Below are 22,878 nucleotides of genomic sequence, written 5' to 3'. Positions count from 1 at the left end.
CCTCACTTCCAAGGACTCAGATGTCACCTCCAGATGCCATGCCATGAATGCAACATCTCATCTTCACCTTGTAACCAGAAGGAACAAATAGAGGGTGAATAGTAAAAATGGTACATATTTGGGGTAGACAGCCGGAAACATTTTCCTAAAGCAAAGTTGTCTAAAGCTAGAGGGCACAGGACTAGGGTAATGCAGAAGAGGTTGAAGGAAGACCTGAGGAGAATCCTTTCCCAACCTGAGAGTGGTTGGAATCTTCAAAGTTCTGTGCCCGAGTCTGTGAAGGAGGCAAAGACTTTCACAAATTTAAGTATCTAGATAAGCACCTGAATCACCAAGGCATAGTAGGCTACAGACCAAGTCTGGGATTAGTATAGATGGGTATGATGGTCAGCACGAACAAGGTAGGCTGAAGGGACTGTTCTGTGTGACTCTACGATTCTGACTCTGACTTTACTCAGAGTTCTCCACAGAACTTTGGTTAGGCCACATTTAAAATATCGCGTGCAATTCTGGTCACCCCACCATAGGAAGGATGTCGAGGCTTTAGAGAGGGTGCAGAGGAGGTTTACTAGGATGCTCCTGGATTAGAGGGCATGTGCTATCAGGAGAGGCTGGACAATCTTGGGCTCTTTTCTCTGGAGCAGCAGAGGCTGAGGGGTGATCTGTTGGAAGTGTATAAAATTATGAGGGGCAATAGATAGGGTGGACAAGCAATATCTTTTCCCTATTATTGAGCGATCCAATACCAGAAGGCACGCATTTAAGGTGAGAGGGGGTAGGTTCAGAACAGATGTGAGGGGTATGTTTTTTTTACTGAGAGAGCAGTGGGTGCCTTGAATGTGTTGCCTGATAGGGTGGTGGAGGCAAATTCATTGGGGGCTTTTAAGAGGGGATTGGATGGGCACATGAATGAGAGGAAAATAGAGGGATATGGGCATTCTGTAGGTAGGAGGGAATAGCTATGTCAGCGCAACATTGTGGGCTGCAGGGCCTGTTCTGTGCTTACTGTTCTATGTTCTATGATTAATGAAGCACTGCCAATCACCTCATCAATTTCATCTTACTTCTTAAAAAAAGCAGGACTTAGAATTTCAGAGTATGCAAGCAAATAAACAAAAGAAGACCTTTACTTTTGACTTAGGAGCAACTTGTCATGCATGCATGTTTACACATTTTATACACAGAGATGCAGCAAACTGCAATTCAACATTTCACCACCTAATTTGTCTCTTTAATTTTGACTGTGAAAGAAACATTGGGCAGGTGCAAATTGAAAATCTTCAGAGTAGAGAACAAACAACAATTTCATACACACATCTTCACAAACCAGTAAACACTGCCTCAGTTCTGTCAAATGCTCTTAATCATTACAGGTGTAGAGCTTGAAGGAGTCAGTTAACTCCCACGTCTAAATTAACAGTGACAGCTGCCTTTGATCAATAACTGAGCTGAGAAAAACTCCCTGGGCTTCAACCTTGAATGACACTTTACATTTCACACTTGAGCTGCCTAAAAGATTCCAAGTTTAAATCAGAGCCAAACAAAAACTAACCACAGTAGCAGCACAAGCACTGCTCCAAATGACCAAAGATTATTTTCCTCCCTCAATTGCTCCAGCACAGGATAAAAGAGATTCAACTGATTGTCAAACTATTCTCGATGCTACTTATAGGAACAAATTTAACATGAGTAGGTCAGTTGGCCTGCCTTGTCCATTCCACCATTCACAAAAAACATGGTTGATCTTCAAGTCTGCTCCGGCATTCAAAAGGCTGAGCTCAACCATCTACCTGCACTATAAATCCCTTGATTCCTCTAAAATCCATAAACCTATTGATCTGTTTTGAGTGCAAAAAAATGAGTTAGCCTCCAAAGTAGAGAATTCCAAAGGTTCAACACTCTCTGCATAAAGAAATTTCTCCTTATCTTCATCCCAAGTGGCCTACCCCTTATTTTGACACTATGACCCCTACTCGTAAATCACCTTGCCATGGGGAAATACTCTCCCCTTAACTACTCTGCCAACCCTGTAAGACTTCTGCACATTTGGTCACTTCACATTCTTCTCAGCACCAGAGCATAGAAGTCAACTGAATCTCCCCTTGTATAACAGACCTGCCAACCCAGAAAACAACCTAGTGAATCTTAGCAGCACTCCTCTATAATGAGGTCTTTTTTTTAAGCAAGATGTCCAAAATTGTACACTATACTTCAGATGTGGGAGGTGTAACAAACAACAGTGAATATTCTCCACTGAGGTCCTTCACAACTACATCAAAAAATCTTTACACTTGGTTAAGAAGTGCAGATTTCCTCCATCAAAAGACATTGCTGAACCACATGGGTTTTAAACAACAACCCACAATTTAAATTTATCAGCATTATTATCAATGTTTTATTTTCCCCTATTTTATTCTGGTTGCCAAGGTGGAGTTTTAAAATTTGTCTCCAGATCAATAGTCTCGGTAGGCCTGTGAATACAAGCCCAGTAACTTAATCAAAGGAACTGTAACATGCAGTTTAGGTTTTGGGTTGGTCTGTTTGAGACCTCATGATTTTACTTTCAATTGAGCAAATCAAATCAGATAATGTACTCATTGAACAGTTGATAAAATAACTGTTCAAGTACGAACACTCAGTGGCACCACTTCTAGAGTCTGTACTCATGAGGTGGGACAAGGTGTAACAAACAACAGTGAATATTCTGCACAGGAACAGGACAATCGCTCATGGACTAAATGGGTGTTTAAACTATCCAAACACTTCCAGGCTTAATCCTATCTGTTATCAAGCCATTGGTTTAGCTAGGCTTCTCATACAAGGGGCTCCTATGTCATTCGGCCCAATAAGTCTATGCAGCCTTTCAGTGCAATACTTCTCCCAGTGCCCCCTCCCACCCCACGTTTATTTTCCTGTGATCTACTTGCTCACATGCCCACTAACTAACCCAATATTCCTAACCCACCTACCTATACATGAGGTAGTTAACCTACGAACCAGATGCAAGAGTAAAACTTGAGCACGAGGGAAAACCATGTATTCAAAGGAAAACCATCACTTACAGTACTACCTGATGTATTGTGCAAAGACTAAACATCCTGATTCTTTTTTAAACCAAGTAAAAGCCGAAGATGTGTCTTGATTCAAAGTACTTGTTCCGAGTGAAGGATAGAATTGATTAGAAGTTTACAAAGCATTAGGAAATTATATCCATTTAAATCACTAGCTGAATGCCCAGAGGAAGGATACTTGCAATGTTTCTCAACCAACCACAACTGTTAAAGAGACACTAACATAGAACAGTACAGTACAAGAACACTCTCTTTGGCCCACAACGTTGTGCTGAACTAATTAAATTAATAATCAAATACCCAACTACACTAATCCCTTCTGCCTACACAATGTCCATATCCTTCCATTTCCCGCACATTCATTGCCGATATAAGAGCCTCTTGAACACCCCTATCGTGTTTGCCTCCAACACCGCCCCAGGCAGTGCATTCCAGGCACCCAACACTCTCTGTGTAAAAAAAACTTGCCCTGCACATCTCCTTTAAACTTACCCCCTCTCACCTTAAATGCATGCCCTCTGGTATTAGACATTTCAATCCTGGGAAAGATACCAGCTCTCTACTCTATCAATGCCTCTCATAATCTTATAAGCCTCCATCAGATCTCCCCTCTGCCGCTCCAGAGAAAACAACCCAACCTGAACCTAACGGTCAGTTTCTTTCAAAAAGGTTAGAGCACATTAATAACAGTAAATTAAAAACTTTTATTAAAAGCCAAAAATAAATCTAATATTTTAGACAGAATTAGTAGATAAAGCAACTGAAGATGAGATCAAAATGCAGGGTTTTTCCAAGCTTTTGAGGGCGAGGAGTGAACGACAGTGAGAGGTGGAAGGGGTTGTTCAAAGTGCATCAGATTGTGACAAAACACCCTGAAGTATCTGTTGCCAAACTTGTAAAAAAAAATGGGGGAAATGTTAAATAATTTTCACTCAAAGAACACAGAGAAAGCCAAGTCCATAAATGGTAACTAGATTTTTGAATTCAACACTCTGAAGTTGTAGGAGGTCAAAAGGGATAGCTGTGCAGAATTAATCTTGGCAATCAAGTTGGTTCAAAGTGCAGCTCAAAATACTGCGAGGATGATTGATGAGGGTAGGGCAATTAATGTTGTCTACATGGACTTTAGTAAAGCTTTCAAAAAGGTCCCTCATGGTAGGCTGGTCCAAAAGATTAGTCCATGGAGACTTGGTAGATTAGATTCAAAATTAGCTTGGCCTTAGGGGACAGAGAGAGGGTTATGGTGGAGGGATGTTATTCTGACTAGAGGTCTGTGATTAATGGTGTTCCACTAGGATCAGCGCTGGTGGAGTTGTGGATAGTGAGGAAGGTTGTCAAAGGATTCAAAAGGATATAGATCAGTTGGAAATGTGGACAGAGAAATGGCAGATGTAGTATAATCTGGACGTGTGTGAGGTGTTGCACTTTGGGATGTCAAATGCAAGAGGGAATTATACAATGACAGGATCCTTAAGAGCATTGATGTACAGAGGGATCTTGGGGTGAAATTCCACAGCTCCCTGAAAGTGGCAACACAAGCAGACAGAGTGGTAAAGACAGCATACTTGCCTTCATCAGTCAGGGCACTGAGAATAAAACAGGAAGCAATGTTGCACCTGTTTAAAACTTTGGTTAGGCTGTATTTGGAGTATCATGTGCAGTTCTGGTTGCTGTATTACATAAAGGATGTGGAGTCTTTGGAGAAGGTACAGAAAAGGTTCACTAGGACACTGTCAGGAGAGGTTGGATAAACTTGAATTATTTTCTCTGGAGTGTCAGAACCTGAAGGGAGACCTGATAGAAGTTTATAAAATTGAGAGGCCTAGAGAGGATAGATAGTCTATGTCCCAGGGTGGAAATGTCAAATACTGGAGGGCATGGATTTAAGGCGAGAGAGGGAAAGTTTAAAGGAGATTTGAGAGGCAAGGTGTTTTTTTTTGACACAGAGAGCCTGGAACACACTGCCTGGGAAGGCGGTGGAAACAGATATGATAGCAATGTTTAAGAGGCATTTAGATAGGCACATGAACAGGCAGGGAATTGAGGAATATAGACCATCTGCAGATAAATGGAATTAGTTTAAATTTGCATCATGGTCGGCACAGACATCGTGGGCTGAAGGTCCTGTTCCTGTGGTGTACTGTTTGATGTTCTATGAGCACATGTGGTGGTAACATTTCCATCATGTTAATCTGTTAGAACTTTGCAAAACAATAATTTGCTCAGAGATCAAGCATAGCACACTGGAACATCAGCATATCTTACAGTAATGTGAAGAGAGCAGTTGTATATAGGATACTTCACTCCTGCTCAGAGGAGAAGGGAAAGAGGATACGACCACACAGTTGACTATTCACTATTATAGTTGATGAATATTGACTGAAACTCAAAAATATATTCTTTTATAAAACACAATCCAGACAATAATGGGCAAAATCTGGGCATTGTTTATTCAATTATACTGAGAAACAATTTACCAAATCATTATTTTACCGAGTTATAATTCCATTGAGATTCTCAAAGTCTGTGATTACAGGGGAAATTTATGAACACTGCTTAAAATCAAAATCTTTTTGAATGAAGAACAAGGCAGCAGGCAAATGCTTTGTTAAATAATCAAGTAAGTAGTTATTATCAATTTTTTTTCTCTATACTAGAAAGTCTCACCTGCAGTGAGAAGAATCAATGTACAGGAAGTCCCCTGGTTACCAACGCCTGACTTACGAACGGTGGGAAGAAGGCGCAAAATTGGGCGCAGAACGGTTTGCCTGTCAGTGTTGACTTTTTCCAGGCGATGGAGGTGGCGAATGGCTCGATCGTGGATTTCATGTGCTACAGTCTGTACCGCTATTTCGGAGCAGGGATGTTTGAGGAGTTCCGAATGATGAGGGACGCCATGAATGGTCACCAGCCCCCTCTCCCGCTGCCCCCACCCACCATATCTCTCTCTCTCTCTATCTCCCTCTCTATCCCTATCTATCCAGCACTTGCTCTCCCCCGACAGGTCGTCCCCGGGTAATGACCAAGGTCTGTTTCTACAGATGTCCTTAAGTTGATTTTGTCCATCAGTCAGAAAATACACAAAATTCACTCGATGTGGTAACTGTACCTCCACAGTACTGTACTGCAATGAATGACACCAAACGCACATAAGACCGATGACAGTCTTCACATGTCCCGGCGATAATTTATGCTGTATTTTAGATTACTTCACATTGTGTGTGGAATTATAATGAAACTGGAATCAAAATTCCATTTGGATCTTAATACATAGCAATAAATAACTGAAGCTTGTAGTGATTTAGGGCTTGTAGTGGTTTGATGGACGGCACAACATGGTGGGCCAAAGGGCCTGTTTTGTGCTGTATGGTTCTATGGTAATTGATGCTAGATGTGAACTGTACGTAACTGTTCCGACTTGCATACAAATTCACATGAACAGACTCAAAAAGGGTACTCGTTTGTAATCCGGGGACTTCCTGTAGTTGATGAATATTGACTGACTCTCAAAAATATATTCTTTTATAAAACACAATCCAGACAATAATGGGTAAAATCTGGGCATTGTTTATTCAATTATACTGAGAAACAATTTACCAAATCATTACTTTACCAAGTTATAATTCCATTGAGATTCTCAAAGTCTGTGAGTACAGGGGAAATTTATGAACACTGCTTAAAATCAAAATCTTTTTGAATGAAGAACAAGGCAGCAGGCAAATGCTTTGTTAAATAATCAAGTAGTTATTATCAATTTTTTTTCTCTATACTAGACAAGTCTCACCTGCAATGAGAAGAATCAATGTACTTTGTAATCCAGACCACCAAAGGAATAAGATACACTGGGAGAGCATACACAATTGCACATATAGTATACTGCTGTGCCATGATGACGCCGACTTTTACTAACAGGGAATAAAAATCCAAGTCACGTGATAAATTATTCAGGGAAAGAATGAACAAACCTGTTTCAAGAAAAAAATGACATCTGACATGAAGTCCCCAGGTGGCTCACAGATGAATGCACTCTCTAGTGAGGTGCTATGCAGAATATCAAAAAAGTGTCAAGATAGCTCATCTCAGACCACCAAGGAAGAGTGATCCAATGCCGTTTCGCATCCCCTGCAGCTGGAACTGAAGCATTTTCATTTTTATGGTCGGTACCTCTCCCGTGACCACCACAAAGTAAGAGAGGACAAAAGAAGACTAAGTTCCAACACAACACAGGAATCAAATGCTGCACTCAAATGTTCAGGTTCATGGTCTTTAAAAAAATGGAATAAAAGACCTCTGGGTGTAGCACCAAAACAGCTATGAGATCAAATCCTACCATCCCAACCTGTATAATTTTATTCAACCATAAATATGAAGAGGGAATTACCACATACAGCCACAGCAATGTTTATCTATCAAGTCTAAACATAAATATACAGGTCAGACAAGATAATTAATCCATTTACAGACTTGGTCAAACTAGACCAATTGTGTCATTTGTTATGCAGACACAATGAGAAAACTGGATTGCTTGAGCCATGAGAAAAGTCAAGACATACGTTTCTTGTACACCTTTCATGATCTTATGACATTCAAAACTACTTCACGGCTAATGAAGCATCATCACCATTGTAAATTAGGTTATCCGGCAGCCAAGTTTGAAAAAGCAAACATACATGTGATCATGAACCGATCATCTGTTTGCGCTGTATTGGCTTACCAAACAGTGCCTTGGGAATATTTTCCCCATCTAAGTGCAGACAGAGCTTCAGTATAATAAGTCACGAAAACAGCACTGCCAATCCCTCAGCACTTTAAAGAACACAAAACGAGATTCTTGTACTCATCGAGTGAAAATTGAACCCAGTAAGTGAGAAAAGAGAGCTAACCTCATGAGGCTAATTGCCCGTTAGAATAAATGGTTTGGGGAAATGTAGAAAACAAAGGCTTAAGATTGGAAAGGTGGTGGCCAATATCATGAAACCAGAGTATTATTTGAAGAGAAAATAGATACAAACAACTGAAGTAAAATTAAAATGCAATGGTTTTTCGGATTTTTTTAAAAAAAGATTAAAACCCTGGAATCATTTAACAATGAGGTGCAGCATTGTGCAGGGAAATGGTGGGTATGGGGAAGGAGTGTGGATGGATAAATGAAAATTCATTAACATATCTACCTTATCTGTAATTTCTCTAATTAATTACAAACTGTTAACCATGCAATGAAACAGCCAAAATTCTCTTTTGTTATTCTTTTGATGGATGCACCAAGGTTAATTACAATGCAAATGAGAAGATGCAGATTAACACCCAGCTGCATAGCCTTAGCATGAGACAATCTTCAAAACTGAACAATTACAGAACTGCATAAATCACCCCGCTGGAGCAACCACACCAGATGCAGGTAACAAAGTGCATGAGACAAACTCAGTTTGGCAGAAATTGCTCTTTCCACATTTTTAAACACCCACTGCAAATAAATGTTCTTTTTGCTCATCTCTTTGTGAAGTACTATGTTGCCCATAGCTCAGTGAAGCATTCCCTCATTTAAGGCAGACAGTTGTATGATCAAGCATTACACCACGCTGATGCTGCTACACATGCTGATAGGACGTGCCAAGTGCTTCAGAGTCTTTTTCCAAAGATACAATGACTCTGCCTGCTCACTCGAGTTACTAAAAAGATCCCGTGGCACTGTTTAAGAAGCAGCAACCGTTTCCCCAGTGTCCTGGTCGATATAATCAATCAAGATCATATTAACACTAATTAGGCATGAATCTTTATTCTGCATTTGGGTCCATGCAGTGAACAAAGTGGACAGCACATATTCCTGCCTGACAATAGTGATGATATATCAAAAGGAGTACCTTGGCTCTTCCAAAGTCATGAAAAACACCAGTTAAGTGCAATGCCTTCCAATGATGGGAGGCCTGTTTTCAGTCATCTACCAATCTTACTGAAGTGAACACAAGGACCAATACTAACAACTCACAACAGGCCATCCAGTGCTTCTCACATGAAGTCTGCTACAGCCAAATTCAGTTATTTTCCTGGATTAAGAGTAAATGATTCAAACACTGTGATTGGGCATTTAACCAGAGTTTAAACCAGTTGCTGTTCTAGAGGACGTGACTGCAATTAATACGTTTTTCATTAACTCTAAACTATGTTCTGAAAGTTGAAATGTAAATGCAACTCTTTCCTCCTAAAATGCATATCGAAAATGGGAAGATATTTAGAGTATGACTGCTAACAGAATTAATTTAATGGCAACCATCTATTTTCGGATGAATTTTGTTCTTCATATTAAGTTTGATCGTACTTGCTCATTGGCAAAAAGCTGAGTGCTACAGATTTCAGCACAATCTAGGTTGAACATTAGAAATTTTTGGACTAAAATTGAACAAAGAAACTAAAGCACTTATCTTCAAAAAAATTCACGGACAGGAAAGGCAAGAAGCAGAAACAAGAGCAGACTTCGAAATACTTGACCCTTTAACACCTGCTCTGCCATTCATTATTATTGCTCATCTTCTACCTCAGCATCACTTTCTGTTCTAACCTAAAACACCTAAATACCTTAAAATAAGTATTAATCTGACTAGAATGTACAAAACAGTTTTCAAAGCTTTCTTAGATGCAGAACTTTAAAGATTCATGACTCGAAGACATTTCTTGCATTTGTCCAGAATAACTGATCCCGTGACATCCAGTTCTAGATACTGCAGCCAGGAGAAACATTTACCCTGTGAACCCCTGTAATAATTTGAGGTCTTGATGAGATCATCTTTCATTCTTATAAATTCCAGAGTGGTCCAGGCCACTTAATATCTCCACCCAAGTCAAACCTGCCAACCCAGGAAATGATCTAATGAAACATTGCTTTCTCCTTCAATTGCAAGTATATCCTTCCTTCTGGAGGCAGATCAAACTTATATACAATATTCTAGAGCTCTGGAGCAAGACATCTCTGCTCTTGCATTCAAATCCTCTTGTAACCAAGTCCAACACTCTTGTCTTGCAATCGCTTGCAATTTTGGATATTAATTGAAATTCTACAAGGTCACACAGGTCCCTCTGAACACTAACATCCTTCAATGTCTTACCGTTTGAGTGGCATGGTAGTGCAGTTCATAGAGTTGCCGTCTAAACTCCAATGACCTGGGTTCAAACCTGATGTCCAGTGCTGCCTGTGTAGAATTTGCACATTTTCCCCATGACAGCATGAATTTCCCTCAGGTTCTCTTATTTCCTTGCACATCTCAAAGACATGCAGGTTGGCAGGTTAACTGGCCACAGTGCCCCTCTTGTGTAAATGAGAGAGAGAGAATCTATGGGGAGTTGATGGGAATGTGGGGAGAATAAAAAGGATGGATTCTTGATGATTGGTACAAGTTCAGTCAACTGAAGAGCCTGTTTCAAAGCTATGACTTTATCTAGTTAAAAACAAACTCTGTCTTTTTAATTTTTCCTACCAAGGTAAACAGCCTCATATTTTCTTTATATTCTATTCAGTCTGCCATGTCCTCATCCTTTCACTGCCTGAATATGTCCATCGTAAGCTTCTCTTCACAACCTCAAAACTTTAACATACTATACCTCATTCCTCTTCCAAATCATTGATGAAAATTGTTAACCAGTACATTCATCATTTCCAAAGCCATCCACTTCAAAACACAAGGATGTATCTCATTAGATCCCAGGGATTTATCCTCCTTCAGTACCACTAATTTCTTCAATTTTTTTTAAACACATTTTGATTTCTTTGAGTGACTGATTCACTCGTCCTGCAATTTGCCTCTATTTCCATCATTTGGATGAGCGATCAAGTACAATAGGTTTGTGTCTTTTCCCATGCGGACAGACAAAATAATTGTTTAATGGAGACAGGAAAGGCTGCAGATGCTGGAATCTGGAGCAAAAAAAGGAACTGCTGGAGCATCCGTGGAGGGAAATGGACAGTTGATGTTTCGGGTCGAGACCCTTCACAGATCTCGACAGATGCTGCCTGACCCTCTGAGTTCCTCCAGCAGTTTTGTTTTTCGCTCCAAAATAATTGTTTAATTTCTTGATCTTTTACTTATTCCTAATATAATTTTTATTTCCATTGCAAGAGACTCATATGAACTTTAGCTACTCTTGTAGTATTTTTAAATAAAATAACACATCGACAGAGACTGTTAGTCTGTTTTTTATGTATTCTGTGAGGAGTACCTTCTATTCTATTTCCCCTTTCCTTGTCAAATACGTTGGTTCTCCTTTGCCAATTCTGAAATTTTCCTAATCCCCAGGCTTACTGCTCTTTTGGCAACATGATAAGTCTTTTCCTTTGATCTAACACTATCTTTAAATTCTCGTGACATTGCTGTGATTGATATTGAAGATCAAAGCAACATGATCCAAACATGTCCGCATGATTCTGTTTGCAGATTTCAATTCCTTTTTGGAACCTCCACGCAATTTCAAATTTGCCTTTCCTTCTCAGACTGTCCCCATACTTATGGATTAACTCGCAGCATTAGACTAAGACAGCTGCCAGCTCAAAAATCCCTGCTAACTTAAGTATTATCTCAATTGTCATTTGTCTGCTATACTTTGGTAAAGGTGCTCTTAACCAAGGACTAATCATACATGCTCTGAGTATTTCTGGCATTCTGTATTTTTTTGCTCAGATTTGCACAATTTTGCTTTTGCACTAATTTTTCATTTTATTCAATCTTGCTGTGCAAAATCTGCTGCACTGAAGTATATTAGTCACAAAGAAGCACAAGTGATCCTTGATTTTAAAGCACCTCAGATATCCAGAGGACATAATATGCCGTACAAACATGCACACCAATTACACACCAACTTTCCTGGGTTATTTTGTTCCAGCATCCTGTACTAGGAGAGGGAAAATCATCATCGTCATTTATTTCCACCTCTGTCTCAGTGAAATACTCGTAACCAAAGTATTTTAGCAAGATGCCTTCAGAAAGGATGAATAACTTGTGGTGAAAGACTGTAATCCCTATCCCATGGTACTGTGGCGAATCCGATGTCAGTGCTGAACTTTCCAGACTACAAGTTTGAAAGCAAGTCCTGAAGTGTTTTTTTATTATTATGTAAACACAAGTCTTTCTTCTGGGCACCTACTATTTGACATTATCACGGAAGTGGGAAGTCACTGCGTAAATAACAAGCGGACTCCCATGTCTCTACCTCTGCCTTAACGGACATTCATAAATGCAAACAATTAGGAAAAATATTAACTAGTTTTAAATAGCTGATTAACAAACTTGTCACGATCAAAGCATTTGAGTGATTGTCATCACGAGTTCTGTCTAAATTCATTTGGAGTTAATGGATAACTATTATTTAGAGTTAAAGCATAGCTGGCAAGGGAATTACAAACAGCAAAGGGTTAAAGCATTGTAAGATATGGAAAAGAGAGGTCATTAATACAATGTTATGCAATATTTTACATCGTACCTTTAATATAATTTTATGTAACATTTTATGTCACACTATATATTGTGATTGTATTATTTTCTTGTGTTTGGTCAGGTTTTATCAAAAGAGTTCTGAGTTGTATTGCTCTGCGAGTATTAACTGGCTTTCCCCATGCAGACAAGTTCAGGCTGAATTCAGAATAACTGAGGGAGAAACTACCTACAGTATTACATAAAAGCTATGCTTACATTGACATATTCCAGAGATGTGCAATACCAATTCTGTGATCCACTTGCACCACCATATTTTTCCATGCAGCTGAAATGCTTTTATCATATAAAACTTCTGCTGAGAGCTATATTTACACTGCTGATTGGGAACACAAAATTTGGAACTGCTTACCATGTCAAGCAAGATAAAAAGGAGAAAAAAAGTCAAATGGCCACGTCAGGCTTGACACAGCCACCACAAAGACTCATCACCTACGGTCCTGACCACCCACAATTACCTTAGCCTTGTACAGAGGGCAATTGAGCTGATCTCCAGACCAAAGAGATATCCAGCAAAGCCTCAGCAGCTGTTAGGCCTCAGGTTACACCCTAACCCCAAAATAGATATAAAATTGGGGAACGAATTCTAGTTTCTGTCAAAGACAGAGGGGTTATTCTTTAAAACCAACTTCTACACATCTCAATATCCAGAAGTGTTTAAAAATGAGCAAATAAATAAATTTATTTTTAAAATATTAACACTGAAAGCCAACATGCAGGTGTAATAACCAATTATCTCATAATGACACAGAAGGTGGAAATTTTGCCTATCGGGTCCATATCCATCAATTCTTAATTTCTTTCTGCCATTAACTTACATTAAGGGGTAATTGGCAGTTGTCAATTAACCTACCAACAGATCTTTGGGATGCAGGAAGAAACTGGAGCACCTGCAGGAAATCCTTGCAGTCACAGATGGAATGTACCAAGTCTGCATATACAGAACCTGGGTCCTGGAGCTCAGAGGCAGCAGCTCAAACTGTCAGATGTTATGTTAACCTTTATTGTGATGGGATATGAATATAAGATTCAAGAACTCTTACTGCAATAGCACTGGACTTGTGGAGACCTCATCTGTGTACTGTGTAGAGATTCAGTCTCCATGTCTAAGAAAGTATACATTTACCATACAGCAAGTGCAGCAAAAGTTCACAAGACTGGTTTCCAGGAATGCGAGGTTTGCCAGGTGAGGAGAGAGTGAATAGACTCAATCTGTATTCTCTAGAGTTTAGAACAATTAGAGATGTCATTGAAATCTAAATTTCTAACAAAAGCCTTTCATGGAGGATGTTTCCCCTGGCTGCAGAGGGGGTCTCAGACCAGGGAGCACAGTCTCAGAATTAGAGGAAAGCTATGTAGGACTGAGATGAGGAGCTACTTCTTCAGTCAGCGGGTGGTAAATCATTGGAATTCAGATGGCTGTGGAGGCTCATGTGTTCCTTCAAAAGATTTATAGATATTAAAGAATTCAAAGGATATGGGAATAGTGCAGGAAAATGGCACGGGGGGGGGTGGGGGAGAGATCAGCTACGATCTTGATGAACAATGGTGCAGCCTTGAGCAGTTGGATGGCTGATTGCTGCATTTTTTTTTAATATATAGGTCCTTAAGTAACAAGTTAAAAGACCAATAAAAGACCAAATCATTAAAAACATTAAAGTAAATAAAATCCAATTTGTTTTTCTGCTCCTAATCCCCAAATTGAGATTTCCCATTGGAATATCCCTGATCCAATGGCAGGAGAAACAACTTCCCTAGAACAATGCCAGGAAAACTGCAGCAAGACAATCTTCCACTGTTGTACTCCATGACACAGATGGGAACAGCTGAATGCTAGTATTCCCTTTGGGACTGGCTGGACACAGTCAACACGATCCAGCCCAATCTTTCAGTCAATGACCCTTTGGTGGAATTACTTCTTGGGAAGCAGCCATAAACAGAAACATTCATGCATTCACTCCATGAATGCCACCTGACCAACTGAGTATCTCAAACAAATTAGGTTATTGCAGATTCCAGGTATTTGGAATATTTTGCTTCACCATACAGCTTTAATATTTATAAATAAAAACACACCCGCAACAATGCTCTTCACAAAAATTTAATACATCAATTTCTATCCTGACTCAGCACCAGCTGTGTCAGCAGGTACCATTCCACAATACTGACAAAGAAATATATAAAACAGTACAAAATTCTGACCATGAGGCATGATTTCACCACCAATCCTGATACTATTTGCACAACAATCTTGCATTAAACTTAAGTCCAAACCTGGAATTTCACAGGTGCCAACCAGAGAGACATAGGGAAACTTTACTAGTCATGGTGTGGCAGATTTTTTGTTAAAAAGACACCTTTCAGGAAAAGGAAATCAGATGGCAGAGCAGACAAAAGCAAATTGCCTTTGTTCTAGTTCAATCTCAGTTTGGTCTCCAATAGAAAGCTAGCTGGAGCCGTTAATAGCAACTGACCTCTGCTTCCAAAAAGCAGTGGCTCTCATGGTCCTGTTTCTAGACTATGAATCAAAAGACGACAAATTCAAATCCAACCAAGGCAATCAGAGCTTACATTTAGTTTGAAAACAATCTGAGAATACAAACATTGTCCCATCATTAATGACAGTGAAATTGCTGTGATAACCCACTAGTTCACTAATATGCTTTGGGGAAGAAAACCAGTTATTCCTGTCTGTCCAGCCAAACCCCAACTCTTGCAGAAGATCATAGTGAACCGGATGGTGTAGAGGCCGATTTGCATCAAACAGCTACATAAAACACACCATTGCTGTAATTCAAAAAAAGCAACTAATTACCAACTTTTCAAGGGTTGGACAGTAACTACTAGACTGGACAACATCGTGCACATGGCAAGACTAATTGAATCGTAATAAAACAATTCCCTCTTGCAATCACAGCTCCATGTGTACGCAGCAAGAGGAGCAACCTCAAATGGTAATGAAACCTTCACTACACTGATGCACACTCTGCGGCTTCTAAAAAAAAACATTCTTAGCTTACATGACTGGCTAAGGAGAGATTTTTTTTGAACAGGATGGAATCACCCCAAGTATAAGTTTAGATACTTCTGACATACCATACTCACAGCCACATGCCCACTTTACGTTTCAGCCTGCTGTTAAGTACAGATGTCCTCATTGAGATTTCAACCCATACAAAAGCAATGCTTTAAAGAAAAAGGCAAGTGAAATCCCAGCAAGTGTACAAAGGCACCGTGAGAACAAGTCAGCGCAAGAAGGCTTGGTCAGTGACATGGGACATGGACATTAAGAACATGTTCTGACTTGCAAACAAATTAACCAACAAGCTTCAGGACGATAACTCAGTTGCACGACGGGGAGCAACTGTGAAGGGATCACTTCTCTTCTTGTGACGGACAAATGAACTGAGCACAAGTATGAGTGCACAATTTTAGGTAGTGCATCTGAAAAAACCAGGTAATGTAGCAAACAACAAGCATAATTAGAAAAATCTTCAGGCTCAGAGGGGCGTACTGATGAAACAGGAACACGTGACACACACAATTTCATGTAAATATGTGAAATGAAGCCCTTAAGGGAAAAATGCAATTTAAAAGTGAAAATTTTTTAAAATTGCAGATGCTGGAATTGCTGTATTCTTGAAAAGAGATGTGGGGTTAAAAAGAATCAAAGCTGAGAGCTGTAAATTGTGCCCCTAGGAGGCGAATTATGTTGAAATGAAGACAAGGCAGGTTCGGTAGGAGTTAAGAAAGCTATTTTGCAAACAGCAACAATGCAAACAAAATAGGGAAGCCATGCTCAACTATTATGGAACTTGGGTTCAGCCTCAGCTAAGAACGAAGAGTACAGAAATGAAGACTAGGAAGAATATCAAGACCTTCAGGAGGGTATACAGGTTCAACAAGTCAACAGGATAATGGGAAAAATTGAATTGCTCTTTCAGTGCAATGGATCAAATGGGCTGCTCCTCAGCTGCAAGACACCAGCAGCTGCTACCGACGGACATTGAAGTCTCAAGCCGAAAAGAGATGTGCGGTTAAAAAGAATCAAAGCTGAGAGCTGTAAATTGTGCCTCTAGGAGGTGAATTATGTTGAAATGAAGACAAATAACTGATATTGAAGCCATATTTACACAGCACTCAGTATAACAAAGTAAGGAACCAGTTTAGGCTTTCATTTTCCAGGATATGGGCACTACAAGCACATCTAGTCCATCCTGAATTGCCCTTGAGGTAATGGTGCTGAACCACTGTCTTAAACCACAAAGGTTCCTGTGCTGAAGATACTCCCACAGTATTATCAAATGGGTAATTCCAGGATATTGACTTTGCAAATATGAAGGAATGGCAATACATTTCCAAATTAAAATGGTGTGTGACACCGTATGTAACTTAAAGATAGAAATGTTTCCAAAAATGTGCAACCCTTGTCCTCCTTGGTGTTTAAAGTTGCACATTTGATCAATGCTGTTGAAGAAGCTATCATACATCAGTGATGAAAGGAGTTAAGTTTGGACAGGGTGGGGATCAACAGGTGCCAACCAAGTTTCAAGTTATTGAATGTTGTTGGAGCTACACTCATCCAGCTAAGAGGATAGGATTCCATCGCATTCCTGACGTACCTTGCAGACTGTGGAAAGATTGGGGGAGTCAGGAGGGGCGGCACATACCACAGGATACCCACACTCAGTCCTGCTCTTAAATCTATATTATATACATGGATGATCCAGTTAAGTTTTTAGTCAATAGTGATTCCACAGAAGGTGAACAGCTGAGCATTAATTGTGATTATTGTTGGAAATGTTCATCGGTTGCTACTTGTGCAGCTCAAGTGTTAGCTGTGACTTACCAGCTTAACCCTGAACACTGATCTGGCCTAGGTTAAAGGGACAACAAGCAGCTCCCTCAAAGATAAGAACTCCAGTCTTGAAAACACCATCACAACGGGATGTCAGAGCAATAAAATCCTGCAGGTTCTGAAATAAAAACAGAAAATGCTAGAAGTACTCAGTTCTCATATTTACTTAAATTTGTCTTGCAAATATAAGAATTCTGAGCATTTTATCAGGGAAGACCACCAATCTGAAGCATTAACTGTTTCATCTACTGAGTACTCCTAGCATATTCTGCATTTATACCACAATCAGATCCTTGGTCTGCATCAAAATTTACTCCAGCTGATACAACAGTAGTATCAAACTGTCAGCTGATATTGTTTTTCACATGGAAACTTGAAGCTTTCTCCAAGGATTAAAACTGCATGCCACCAAAAAAGTAGAGTACTTCTAATTCCCACTCAATGGCACCAAAGACTAGAGAATTTTTCCATGCTCCCAACATCTGAGCCATTAAATCGTGCAGAAAAGAACTAAATTTGCTAATATGCACAAGAACCAGCAATTAATTCAATGAATATGAAATTCAAGAATTGTAGCAAGATGGTCTATAAATGTTCAACTTATACCATTAGAAAAAATAAAAAAACTGTTTTAATTGGCAGTAATGTGTGAAACCTCCATTAACCCAAATCCAGTACTTCTTTCATCTGTTCATCTTCTCCTCTCCAGCAATTACCACAGCAAATCAAATTTGAATGGTTCAGACGATGCCAAGGCTTGCCTGTCACAGCACGAAATCTTTCCCATCACACAAATCAAGACAAATATATGCTAAGCTTCAAAGTCTGCAACCCTTTTTTTTTAAGAAGGTAGAACACAAGACCAGAAGCAAGAACACAATCAATGCAGTCCCTTGAACAAGCTGCACCAATAAGGTCATGGATGACTCACAACCATAGTTTTATGACCTGATTCCCACCGCACACCCCTTGATTCCCTTCATGTACAAAATCTATCAACCCAAGTCTTGAACATTCTCAAAAGCATCCACAGACCCAAAAGCAGTCAATTCTAAAGAGTGGTAACCCCTCCAAGTTAAGAAATCTGTCACATCCAAAACGGATGTCCCAAGGCTATGACACTACTTCGAGAATCACAATGAAAAAACAAGAAGATGCTGGAGGAACTCAGCAGGCCATTTAATCAACAGCACCAAACGGCATGGATACTTCCAGAATTATCCTTCTCACCCCCAAAGAAAGGATCATTCTACTCGACCTCCCATCTCTGGAGCAATCTGGTGAACCTTTGTTCCACCTACTGCCAAAAAAAAGTACATCTTAAACTGCACTGAATATTCCAAGTGCCGTATAGTCAAAGCCCTGCATATGCAAGTGAGCAGTAGGAATCAGGTTTGCTCTCAACACCAATAAAAAAAAATGCTCAAAAAGGAAACTGAATTAATATTTCAAGTCCATGTTCTGATGAAAGAGCATATTTGCCCCATTTCTCTTCCCACAGATGCTGCCTAACTCACTGGTTATGTGCAGCATGCTGTTCTTATTTCAGCTTTCCAACATTTGGAGGTGTTTGTTTTTCATCTTTGGTTGTCAGCAGTGAACTTGTATATTGCCACTACATCACTTGCAAATAAACCACAAATATGACAGACCTGCACTTTGAAATTTCAGCCCACATAGCTACTTACTGCTAACTGGCTACTCAAGACTCAAGAGCAAACAGATTTCAATGTTTCAGACATCTCAGCCATTACATAAACAGTTGTTGGAAAGTTCCCTTGCACCTTCCAGACCATCTCAAAATTCCCCCTCAAACCAACACTCTTGAACTCCAACAATGCAGTTAATCTTAACAAAATATGTACAAGCTGTTCTAAGTATACTGAAGCCATGCTGGGGTATTGTGAGATAACCTTTCAAAGAGGACTGTACTACAAGTCCTTTGAGGGCAACAGGTCCAAATCTCTCTCACTGCAACCACAAGTGCAAGAATACAGCATTTGTTGACTCAAAGATTTAAAGAAATGCTGCTGGTATAGCTTGATGAAGTGATGGGTAAATGTGTATTCCAGGATTGCTCAACAGAAAAGCAGGACAATGGACGTTAAAAGAAATTTACATCATGAAAGGGTCTGCACAGATGTGGGCATATATCAAAATTCAAAATTAGGAACAAGACTGTTATTAATAAATCCAGGATATTCAGAAGAAACATTTTTATCCAAAGACTGACAAATATTGGAACTCTCTCCCCCATAAGGAGTAGTTGAGGTCAACAGCATCTTTTTTTAGGGCAAGTTGGATAAGGAAAGTAGTTCTGACAGAGCGAGGGGAGGAAAGACAAGGTGGTGTTATAAGACTATTGAATGGATCTCGTCCGATAAAATGGACTCTTGACCTCACAATCCACCTCATCATGGCCTTGCACCTTATTGTCTTGTCTGCCTGCACTTTCTCTGTAACACTATATTCTACATTGTTATTGCTTTTCCCTTGTACAACCTCAATGTAATGATGTGATGAAATTATCTGTACCAACAAGTATGCAAGACAAGTTTTTCACTGTACCTCATTACATGTGACAAGAATAAACCAATTTATCAAACATCAATCAGTTGGACCAAGTGGTCTGTTATGTCCTACTTCCCATTTAAAAGTTATATTTAAAATAAATTACTTTACAATATTTGGAATATTGTAAAATCTCTGGCACTATTTGATAAGAACCAAAACAAAACTCAATAGTGGAGAGCACAAAGGATGTGCTTAGCAAATCAATCATAAAAGTTATTTGGGAGACCAATATAAAACTTTCTATATAAAACGAGATAGATATGCAAATAAGATAATCAGACAGCACACTATAATTATATTGGTCCATTATCTACATGTTAGGCTCAATTTTCAAACCCCTCCCCCTTCAAACAAAATAGTTCCAGACAAAACTGCCTTCACAAGCCAATCCAACAATTCCTTCGCAGATTACATTGGAGTTCAACTCTTTTAGGTGTTGCTCCTTTTAACAAAGTAGAAGTCAAAAACGAGAATCTTGTCAACAATTTGATCAAAAACTCCTTGAAGCATCTTTAAAACCAAGTTTACAACTTGAGCCAACTGTAAGTAACACCTTGTGGCCTTTTCTACGCAGAAAAAAATCATCCTGCTGCAAATTCCCAGCATTTCAACGGATTTATGCACAAATTTCCACTTAATTCATTTTCCAAAAAAGAGATAATCCGTTAGTATACCTTGCAACAAGAACCGTAAAGAGGAGCAGTACATTTGATTTTAGAAATTAATCACAAGGATTCAGAAACCATGAAGTGCTTCAACTAATGAGTTCGACATGGCAAAAAAGTAAAGCAAGTTGTTTTTATTCCTGTGGCTGGAGATTGCACCTAAACCAACCCTCTCCATCCTCATACCTACTCAGAATAAATCCTAAATTTGCAAAACACGCAATTAAGATTACGACAAGAAATCAAAACATGATGGAACTCACGGAGACAAAATGAAATGCAACTGAAGGGACACAAGATCCTGTTGACAAACCCGCCATTTTAAATCATATTTTTTTAAATTCGATAACCTCGAGAGTAAAATAAAACAGAATCACGCTCCTTCTGAGCTCTCTGGAGCAAGATGCTGAAAGGTGAAGGGATTGCAAGGAAGGAGTTCTGCAGCTGACCCAGGCACGGGCCGTGTCGCTAGGCCCGACGCCTCCCGCTCTGCGCCATTTACCTTTGGCTAAAGCGACGGTGGAGTTCTCGGTGTCGATGGTGTACAGAATCCCTTCGTATCGGATCTCCGCCTTGGAGATGAGGCTGATTTTACTGCCGATGTAAGGAGTACCGCCGCTCATGGTGCTCACCGTGCGGTGGCCGGCCCTCTGCGAGCTGGATGAAGCAGCGGATGGACGCCGATTGTGCCGGCGTCCCCTTCTCTCGCTCTCTCCGCTCCGTGACGTTGCTCAGGCAGCGGCCAACATGGCGGCCTGCAAATCCCAGGGAGCAGACCAGGCCTCCCTCACAGCCTGCCACCCCTCTCCACACCAGCCCCACTGACATGGCACTGCAACCTCGACGACATCTGCCGACCCCAGCCCAGACTGTCCAGGTATCACGGCTCGGCAAGTTAACTGTGAATAAAGAAACAATGCTGATATTTGCACGTCTGAGTTGTTGGAGGAAAGACTGGAGAAACACATCATAAAGTGATGCTACACTTTGATTTCGGGAAATTGCTTTCTTAAACTCAAAATATTTTGTTTTTCTAGTTATTTTATTTATAAAGGACTTTTCAGGCACAGAAGTCCTAGCTTTATGGGGAGAATATACTTGGGAGTTATTCAACCCACTACGTTCTTGCCGGCTTCCAACAGCGCCAAACCCTTTTTATTTCTTTGCACTGCAGCTTTTTCTCTCCTACTTGCCCTTTTATTTCTTCTACCACCTGCCTTCATTTAGGGGTAATTTATAGCAAGCAATTAACTTACTAGCATATCTTTGGGATCAACCAGCAGAAAAGCAAATGCGTAGGGAGAACGTGCAAGATCACAAGATAAGGGAGCAGAAGCAGGCCATTCGGCCCATCGAGTCTGCTCCAAGGAAAAGGGAAAAATTGAGAAATGGGGGGGGGGGGAATCTATTCTAATCCCAATTTCCAGCCTTATCCCCATATCCCTTGATACCCCAACTATTTAGATATCTATCTATCTCTTCCTTGAACACCCCCACTGATCTGGCCTCCACTGCTGTACCTGGCAAGGAATTCCACAATTTAACCACCCTCCGGCTAAAGAAATTTCTCCTCATCTCTGTTTTGAAACTGTACCCTCTAATTCTAAGATTGTGCCCTCTGGTCCTGGACTCACCCAGGTAAACAGCCTAGCCACATCTACTCTGTCCAGTCCTTGCAACATTTTAAATGTCGCTGTGAGGTCCCCTCTCATTCTTCTGTACTCCTGTGAGTACAGTCCAAGAGCCGACAAACGCTCATCATAAGTAAGCCCTTTCATTCCTGGAATCATCCTCGTAAATCTCCTCTGAACCCTCTCCAACATCAGCACATCCTTCCTAAGATATGGGGCCCAAAACCGCGCACAGTATTCCAAATGAGGCCTCACTAGTGCCCTGTAGAGCCTCATCAACACTTCCTTACTTTTATACACAATACCTCTCGAAATGAATGCCAACATAGCATTCTCTTTCTTTACCACCGATCCGACCTGGTTGTTAACCTTTAAGGTATCCTGCACAAGAACCCCCAAGTCCCTTTGTACTTCTGTACTTTGAATTTTCTCTCCTTCTAGATAATAATCTGCCCTTTTATTTCTGTTTCCAAAGTGTACAACTGCACATTTCTCAACATTGAATCTCACCTTTCATTTCCTTGCCCATTCTCCTAAACTATCTAGGTCTCTCTGCAAACTTCCTGTCTCCTCAATACTCCCTACTCCTCCACCTATCTTGGT

At 40.1% G+C, this 22,878-nt stretch overlaps 1 protein-coding gene across 1 annotated transcript in view; it reads right to left on the bottom strand.

Moving 5' to 3' along the window:
- The window catches only part of LOC127577322 (protein LSM14 homolog A-like), a 60,554-nt gene extending 38,743 nt beyond the window's left edge, over positions 1-21,811 (bottom strand). The window contains exon 1 of the mRNA XM_052028436.1: positions 21,147-21,811. Coding sequence (XP_051884396.1) covers positions 21,147-21,267 — 121 coding nt within the window. The 5' untranslated portion in view covers positions 21,268-21,811. The remainder of the gene's footprint in view (positions 1-21,146) is intronic.
- Positions 21,812-22,878: the final 1,067 nt, after the last annotated feature.

The sequence above is a fragment of the Pristis pectinata genome, chromosome 13 (assembly GCF_009764475.1).
Source record: "Pristis pectinata isolate sPriPec2 chromosome 13, sPriPec2.1.pri, whole genome shotgun sequence".
In the NCBI taxonomy this organism is placed as follows: Eukaryota; Metazoa; Chordata; class Chondrichthyes; order Rhinopristiformes; family Pristidae; genus Pristis; species Pristis pectinata.
The sequence above is the reverse complement of the archived record's forward strand: the minus strand, read 5'-3'. Positions and strand labels throughout refer to the sequence as shown.